Source organism: Dasypus novemcinctus, chromosome 10 (assembly GCF_030445035.2).
Source record: "Dasypus novemcinctus isolate mDasNov1 chromosome 10, mDasNov1.1.hap2, whole genome shotgun sequence".
Lineage (NCBI taxonomy): Eukaryota > Metazoa > Chordata > Mammalia > Cingulata > Dasypodidae > Dasypus > Dasypus novemcinctus.
The window spans coordinates 16,827,960-16,837,080 of NC_080682.1; the positions used below are offsets into that span (position 1 = coordinate 16,827,960).

Below are 9,121 nucleotides of genomic sequence, written 5' to 3' on the forward strand. Positions count from 1 at the left end.
ACTCTGCATTTTCCTGACCAAGGCAGACATTTATGACTACCTATTATAATTGCTAATTTATGATTTGCTTGTTCTTGAACTTCTCAGTCTTACTCTATGTAGTCATTATCATTTAATCAGAGTTGTCACAAAAGGTAAAATCTATTGCCATCCTGTTTTATCAGCTTTTTTTCTAAACCTAGGAAAATGTATAGATCCTAATGACGGATTTAAACTTAAAAAAATTTAACCTAGTTCTTCAGTATCAGGATCTCTTGGGCCAGTTTTACCCCAGCCCTGACTAAGAATGCTTCACCTGAAGACCTTCCCTGCCTGTCTTGCTCATAACCTATTTGGGAAATATTTTACCTCCTTTTCTTTCAACTACCTTAGTTGCTAAATTCCCTTCCCTAATTTCAGCCTATTGCCTTGTGTGTCAAGAGTCTCAGCAATTATACCCATTCATGTAGAAATGGATTAACTCTTTTATTTAAAAAAAAATTTATTCCTTTAGGAAAAGTTTAAAAAAAGAGGAAATAAATTTCTTAAAATTTTAGCTATGCTTACAGATCCAGACCTTCAGAGCTTGAGGGATCCTTGGAAAATTATTGCAATTTACTCAGGCCCTGAGAGGTTAATTGACTCACCCTCAGTGACACATCCAAGTAGTAAAAGTGCTTACATGGCACCCAAAATATTAAATAGAAAATGAACTGTTTTTATCACAATGAAATTAATCACAATGAGAAGTAAGAAAGGTTAGGCATCATGTGGCCATGCTCAGGGAGAGAGAGTTGATGATGTCATTAGCTAAATTTATTGAGGGATTTCTATTCCTCAGGCACTGTGCCCAGACCTTATTTACATCTCATTACATCTTATTTACCTCCCTTTTGAGGTAGGTATTACTTTCACACTAATTTTACAAATGGGGAAACTGAAATTTAAGAGCTTAAGAAACATTGCCCATTTATATTGATAAAAAGGCAGGGCCAGAATTTGAAACTTTTCGGAGCCTGCATTTTTTTCCCCTCCTCCTTGAGATGGCTCTCTTGACTGTTTGCTCATGTCTGGTTTTTGTTTTTTTTTTCTTTAGGAGGCACCAGGAACCAAACTTGGAACCTCCCATATGAAAGGCAGGGCGTCCAACCGCTTGAGCTGCATCTTGCTCCTGGAATCTTTGTTTTTAACCACTATATTTTAGTATGTTTGTGTGTATGGCTTATATCTAACAAAGGGAATCTTAGAGGAGAAAGCTACCCACTAACTCAAAAGGAAAATCTTCCTGGACCCAGAACAGGGAAAGCTCAGAGGAGAATAATATAGGGGAATGAAAGAATGCTCTGGTGATGGGTTGGGCCCTTTCACCATCACTCCTGAGAACAATTAGCTCTCAGAAGTGTTTGGCTCTAAAGATGGTTGTGTTGTTAACCATGGACCCAAGAGTAAGTAACAGAGGGCAGCCTCTCAGAGGAAGAATGTGACTATCTCTACCCATTAAAATAATCACCTCCCAAAGGCCATTTTGCCAACTTGGTAACAAAGAAAAAGAAGTTCCAGAAGCAGGTATTACTATTTGCTTGAGGCTAAAGTATAAAAAAAAATTGAACCAGAAACCAGGTTTAGACAGTGGAAAATGCAGATGAACTAAAGGTTGCAAAAGATGTAATCAGAGCAAAGCAGCCAATGTTTCTTCTCTTACAGCATGAGATTCCAGGATACTTCTGCCTGATGTAATTTAGTAAGTCCAGGTCCTTCTCTCTTTTATCATTCATGTAACAAATGACAACTAAAAATATACAGCCTATTCCCCTTATTATCTGTAGAAGAGGCAGAATAACACTACCCACTTCCAGGGCCTATTAACAAGATTTAAGGACTTAATATAAACCAAATCCCTAGTACAGTGTCTGGTACACAGGAAGCATTCAATAAGTGTTTGTGGTTATTTTATTATAATTTAGCATTCATTATAGGCCAACACTATTCTAGGTTCTGCTGATAATGAGTGAAAAAAATCCTTCATTCATTCAACAAATGTTTACTGGGTCCTATGGAAATGTTCTAGTCCCTCAGGATAGATCAATAAACAGAACAGAAAAAATCTCTGCCTGCTTTTGAATAGCTTACTTTTTGCTATCGAAGCAAATCAGCTTTTATATTCTTTTGACAGGGTTAAAAGATCGATGTCATTATGAAAGTGGTCTTGCCTCTTCTTGGCTTTAGCGGCCAATGAAGACTCAGAGGGGTGAAGTGACTATTCCAAAGTCATCTAGTGGTTAGGAATGGAACTGAGGACACAACTCAGGTTTCTGATTCCTAAGCTCTTTTAGACCACAAGGTATATAGTATAAACATTTTAAACAGTGCCAAACGATTATTTTATACTGACTTCCTCTGAGAGGACTTTGCTTAGGAGATGGCTGGGACATTAAGTGTACATCAACTGTCCATATGACCTTCAGGAAATATCATTCATATAATGACAAGCAAAATACGACTGTAGGATTACTTCATTCCTTGTGCAGGAAGCAGGTCTATGGCTGCAGGAAGAAACAACACGTTTGTGACAAAATTCATCCTTCTGGGGTTTTCAGATGATCCCCACATGAAGAATTTCCTTTTTATGCTCTTTCTGGGAATCTACTTCATGACATTGGCCTGGAACCTGAGTCTCATTGCCCTCATCAAGATGGATACCCACCTGCACACACCCATGTACTTCTTCCTCTGTAACCTGTCCTTCCTGGACATCTGCTATGCATCCTCCACAGCTCCAAAGATGCTCTCTGACATCATCACAGAGAAGAAAACCATTTCCTTCATTGGCTGTGCCATGCAATACTTTGTCTTCTGTGGAATGGGGCTGACTGAATGCTTTCTCCTGGCTGCCATGGCCTATGACCGGTATGCCGCGATCTGCAACCTGTTGCTCTATGCCACCCTCATTTCCCACACACACTTTGTTTAAAGATGGTGGCTGGGTCTTATGTGGGTGGATTCCTTAGTTCTTTGATTGAGACATATGCTGTCTATCATCATGATTTCTTGGGCCCAACATGATCAACCACTTCTTCTGTAACCTTCCCCCAGTCCTGGCTCTGTCCTGCTCTGATACTTTCACCAGCCAGGTGGTGACCTTCATTATGGGTGTAGTTATTGGTGTGGTGTCTGCCCTTGTGTTGCTCATTTCTTACAGTTACATTGTTGCTGCTGTCCTTAAAATCAATTCAGCTAAAGGTAGGACCAAAGCCTTCAGCACCTGTGCCTCCCACCTGACTACTCTGACCCTCTTCTATGGTTCTGGTCTCTTCATGATCATGCGACCTAATTCAAGCCACTCCTTAAACAGGGACAAGGTGGTGTCCATATTCTATGCTGTGGTGATCCCCATGGTGAATCCCATCATTTATAGTCTGAGGAATAAGGAGATTAAAAATGCCATGAGGAAAGTTGTGGAAAGGGACCTTGTGCTAGCTCATGGACATTCGTTTTTCTGACTCCAAGCTGATGTTTACAATGAGGCTATGAGCGGGGAAAATTGTGCAGACATTTATATCTTTTGGGGAATAGTTCACCTATGCAATGGTATATGTTGACCAGGCTATTTCTCCTTTTCCATTCTTGCTCTAATAAGTTTATCTATTGGTTATTAGAACAAAATTCTGGTCGTTATTGGTTTCTAGAAAGACCAGGATTTAAAAATGCTCAGTTAAACAGAAAACTCCACCATGACAAAGATTGAACAACTCTGAATACCAAAACAGAATTCATGTTTGTAGGAGTTAAACCAATGAAAGTTGTTCATCCAGCATTCAGGGCAGAGAATATGAAGGTGGAAAAGAAGTATGGAGCATAATCGTCTGAGGAGGTGGACAGTTTTTTGAAACACATTTGCCTTCCCCTGTTTTTCAATTCTCAAATGCTTCCTCAAGGTCTGTGAGGATCACAAGGGTAGAACCCTGCCCTATTTGAGAACTACTGCCATAGCCAGCCACTGCAACTGGTGGGGGTATAGTACTGACACTTCAGATGCATAAAAGCAAGAAAGAGGTTGAAGATGTCTCATTCAGGTCTTGACTGAATAAATGGGACACCCTCATCATCAATTTAATGAGCTGTACAAAAAACAGTCCCTGAACTGGCTGAAGCAAAACCAATGAATCATTGCTTAAGCCTAAACTAACATCTTTCTTATCAACACTCGAAGTTCCTTAGGAATCTAGAGATGAGGATTTGAGTAAGAGTGTTCTCTGTTTCCTCCAAGTTTGCAGCGAGTTCTAGAAGAGAATTTAGACAAGGAATTGAAGACAGTGATTTTTCTGCCCTACATTTTATTAGAACTTATTATGTGTCCTTGAACTGGCAGTAAAGATCTTGAATAAATATTATTCAGCTGTGGTCTGTGTTGGGTAGAACATAAATAAGTAAGTACCTGTGTGCCCTTACGCAAGATAGTTGGACCCTTTGTGCCTCAGTTTCTTCTGTAAAATTGGAATAATAATTATCCCATAGATTGTTGTGAGGAATTAAACGAGCCAGTAAATGCTTGCACTAGTGCTCGGTGTAGAGTAAAAGCTCCAGAGGTGATATAATTTTTGTTGAAATTATTATTATTTAGCTATAATGATGTGATTGTTTCTTAGCCACAGATATAGAAAATGTTTCCTTAGTTTGATAGAAAATGTCATCTTCCTAATAGCTTTGCTGCATTGGAAAGTGGGTGTGAGAGACTATAGTGAAGAGTGATTAAAAGTATTCATTTTTCAGTCATCAGACCTGTTGTTATTAGTCTCATATTGTCATTTTGTAGGCTTGTGGCTTTAAGCAATAATCCCTCAGAGATCCATTTTTCTCACCTGTAAAATATGGATAATAACTGTTTCTATCTCATAGAACTGATACAAAAACTAAAACAGAATATGTATAAAAGGATTTAGCCCAGTGCATGGCTTATGGTAATAGTTAAGAAATGATAGCTAATATTATAAGCCAATTAGCCAATATTATTAGTTAATTTTGTATAAACCAAAATCACCCAGGTTAATATATTTTTTAAAATAAGACAAATGAAATAGTTTTGGAATATCCAGGCCAACTGAGACATATCAGTCTTGGTGAAAAGGCATGTCCATGCCTTTCATTACCTCTATTTCTCATGCATAGCAGAGGAGTCCTTAAGGAAGGAGGAAAGAACAAGGGTACATAGAGGTTGCCACACAGAGATGTTACCTTGTGCCAATTCTGTCAGCTAGCTGGACCGCTCTCCCGCTTTCACTGCAGACCTTCTCTCTACTACCCTTTTTTTTTTTAAGATTTATTTTTTATTTATTTCTCTCCCCTTCGCCGCCCCCCCCCCCTTACCCCGTTGTCTGCTCTTTGTGTCCATTTGCTGTGTGTTCTTCTGTGACTGCTTCTATCCTTATCAGCGGCACTGGGAATCTGTGTTTCTTTTTGTTGTGTCATCTTGTTGTGTCAGCTCTCCGTGTGTGCAGTGCCATTCTTGGGCAGGCTGCACTTTCTTTCATGCTGGGTGGCTCTCCTTATGGGGCACACTCCTTGCTCGTTGGGCTCCCCTATGCAAGGGACACCCCTGTGTGGCAGAGCACTCTTTGCGTACATCAGCACTGCACATGGGCCCACCACAGGGGTCATGGAGGTTCGGCATTTGAACCACGGACCTCCCATGTGGTAGGCGGATACCCTATCCATTGGGCCAAGTCCGCTTCCCTTTCCTTATATATTTTAAGGCACCTTGGTTATGTGCATAACTGTTTATGATTGTTCTTCATACTTGATAGATTACCCCTTTTACTAATATATAGTGTCCTTCTTTGTCTCTTACAATAGTTTTGCTTTTAAAGTCTATTTTGTCTGATTATAGCATAGCTTCTCCTGCCCTTTATTTGTTATTGTTTGCATGTAAAATTGTTTTTGAACCGTTCACTTTCAGCCTCCTTGTGTCCCTGTTTCTAAGGTCAGTTTCTTGTAGACAGCATATAAACAGGTCATATTTCCTTATTCATTCTGCCAATCTATGTCTCTTGATTGGAGAGTTTAATCCATTAACATTCAATGTTATTAGTGCCAGGATTTACTTACATCAGCTATATATATATTTTTTAAGTTCGTGTATACCATACGCTGTTTTTATTTTTTTAGTTATTCCTACCAATAATTTTCTTTCCTCCATCCTTCTCTCTCCTGTTGTTTATCTTTCAACCTGCGGAACTCCATTTAGTATTTCTTGAAGGGCAGGTTTCTTGTTGACAAACTCAATTTCTGTTTATCTGTGAATATATTGAACTCTCCCTCATTTTTGAATGCCAGCTCTGCTGGATACAGAATTCTTGTTTGGAAGTTTTTATTCTTTTAGCTCCTTAACTATGTCATACCATTGCCTTCCTGCTTCTGTGATTTCACATAAGAAATCAGCATTTAATCTTATCAAACTTGCCTTATATGTGCTGGATCTCTTTACTCTTGCTGCTTTCAGTATTCTTTCTCTGTCTTGAGCATTGGACAATTTGACAAGCATATGTCTTGGCATAGTCTGTTAGGATTTATACTGTTTGGAGTGCACTGTGCTTCTGGACATGTACATCCCTGTCTCCCAAAAGAGTGTAGACATTTTCAGCTACTATTCCCTCCAAAACTCTGTCTCCTTTTCCCTTCTCTTCTCCCTCTGGGATGCCTATAATGTATATGTTTGTGCGTTTTGTGTTGTGATTCAAATCCCTAAGTTCCTGCTGGATTTTACTATGTTTTTATCCATCTCTTGTACTATCCATTTGATTTTAGATGTACTGTCTTCCACATCACTGATTCTTTCCGCTGCCTGTTCAAATCTGCTGTTACATGCTTCCAGTGTATTTTTGACTTCTTGGATTGTGCCACACCTCACCATCTTATCTGTTATGTTTTAGTGTATGTTTACAATTTCTTCAGTATGTTCTCCCAGTATCTTCTTAATAGCCTTAATCTCTTCCTTGATTCATTAAGTTGATTCATGATATTTGTTTGGCTATCTCTGATTTGTTGTTCCAAGTCTGCATCTCCTCATTGTTTTTAGTTTGTTCATTAAACTGGACCATGCCTTGCTGTTTCTTAATACCGCTTGTAATTTTTTGTTGGTGTCTAGGTATCTGTTTATCTTGATGAGCTTATTTGGTTGGTTAGCTTCTCTTTCTACTCTAGTGCTTATTTTGTTGGTGTTTTTGTGTGCTGGATAAGGTTTCCCTTTGATACTTCATTCCCCTGAATTTTCCTTGGTGTTTTCTGTGTTCACTTGAAAAAAAATCAGGAGCAGAGGAAAGGTAAGAGATAAAAAGAGAAATAGAATAATAGTAATTATAATAAAAAAGGTAGAAGAGGAACCATACAAAACCCATGAAAATAAATAATTAATATGAGTAAAAAATCATAATGTATAATGTATTAAGAAAAAAATACTGGTATAGAAAAAATGATACAAGAAACAAAACAGAGAAAAATACATAGAGTGAATTAAAAGGCCAGAATAATGAGAAGAGAGGAAACAAGAAAAAAACAAAAAAGAGAAAAGAAAGAAAAAAGGAAAAAACAGTGAGAGAAAGAAAAACAAAAAATTGAAGGGAAAACAAAAAGAGATGAAATGATAGAAAAACAACAGAAGGCAGAAGATAAATATATGAAGAAAAGAAAAGAAATAAAGTAGGTAGAAAAAATGGGTAAAGTAAAGAAAAAGCAAGAAAATAAAGGGGAAACAGAACAAACAAGAAAGAAAGCACCAACAACTGAAAAAGAAATAACCAAGAAAATACAGCTTTCTCTCTAAGCCCCCTAATTTGCTTCTTAGGTTTCTGGTGTTCATCAACCAATCACCCTGCAACCTGCCCTCCACAGATGATGTACTGAATTTTAGTGTGTAAAATAAGGAGACAAAAAGCGGAACCTTTAAAAAATAAAAAAAAACAGATCCAAGAAATCAGCTCTCCTTTGCCTTCATTATCTGTCCTCTTCCCTCCTCGATGATGCTGAACACTTTCCCTTCTGTCTATCTCCAAAGCAGTTCTCTCAGATAGGCTCTTGACCTTTCTCTGCTCTATTTTGTGAGAGTTGGGCTCTGCCTACCTATTTTGATGCCATTTACCTGGAAGTCTCAAAAGTACTTATTTTGACAAAAAAGAAAATAAAGTAACAAAGCTCTCAATTGAAGTAACTGGAAAAAAAATGTGAATACAAACCATAAGGAAAATAGGAAGAAAAAATAAAAAACAGAAATATATTGGAAAGGAGAAGAAAAATTGATAACTAGATTTGACTGACAGAATTTTATGAAAATAGATAAAATATGGTGGCATATGTTACAGGAAAGTCAAGATTACTCATATTTAGAGGAAAGACTAAGTATGAGAGATATTTTGAAATTTAAGAAAACGCATCCACAGTGGTAAGAAAACAACCAAAAAATGGAAGAATTGTGTAATATTTTGGAAAATGTTAATAACATTGACCCCACAACTAGAAAATAAAAGTGGACCAATAACCAGAACGTAAAAGCTGAAGTTATCAAATACCTTTCTGCAAATAAGTCTAAAGGTCTCAGTGGGTTTTGTGGTTTTATGGACAGCTCATGTCAGTGTTACAAGAAAGAATTTAGAACACTGAATGTGATTAAAAGCTACCAGCATATTTTAAATTGACTTTCACCCATCCAGAAGTGTGTTCTTTTTTTACATAGTATAGGTTCATGAGAGAAACACAGACAGTAGTTGGGGTATTAAAGAAACAATAGCCTGGTGAACCCAGTAAAGTCAAATCAATCCTGGCAGTAATTTACAAAGTTGGGCATCTTGCTCATTTAATTTAATTCTATTGATATTTAAAAAAATTTTTTCCTTCTGATACCAAACATTATGATTACTATCAAAAACAATTACAGAACAATTAGTGTCTCATCAATTGTGAATGTGAAACTTAAAATCATAAATAAAATATTAAAATTGTGTCCTTGTATAGTAAGTTAAAGCAATCAAAAACAAGAAAGATTTATATCTTGAATCAAAGTATGGTTTTATTATGTTAAACATATATACCAATAGATCAAATTTAAAAGAAAAAATAAGTGCAATTAGGTGTAATACTCATTTATGCTTTCCTA

The 9,121-nt window shown here is 37.2% G+C and overlaps 1 protein-coding gene across 1 annotated transcript; it reads left to right on the forward strand.

Annotated features, from left to right (window-relative positions):
* The first annotated feature begins 2,518 nt into the window (after window positions 1–2,518).
* On the forward strand, window positions 2,519–3,479 carry LOC101441798 (olfactory receptor 5A2). The gene is given in 3 exon segments (XM_012528433.1): window positions 2,519–2,932; window positions 2,935–3,025; window positions 3,028–3,479. Coding segments are annotated over 3 exon segments (957 nt in total).
* Window positions 3,480–9,121: the final 5,642 nt, after the last annotated feature.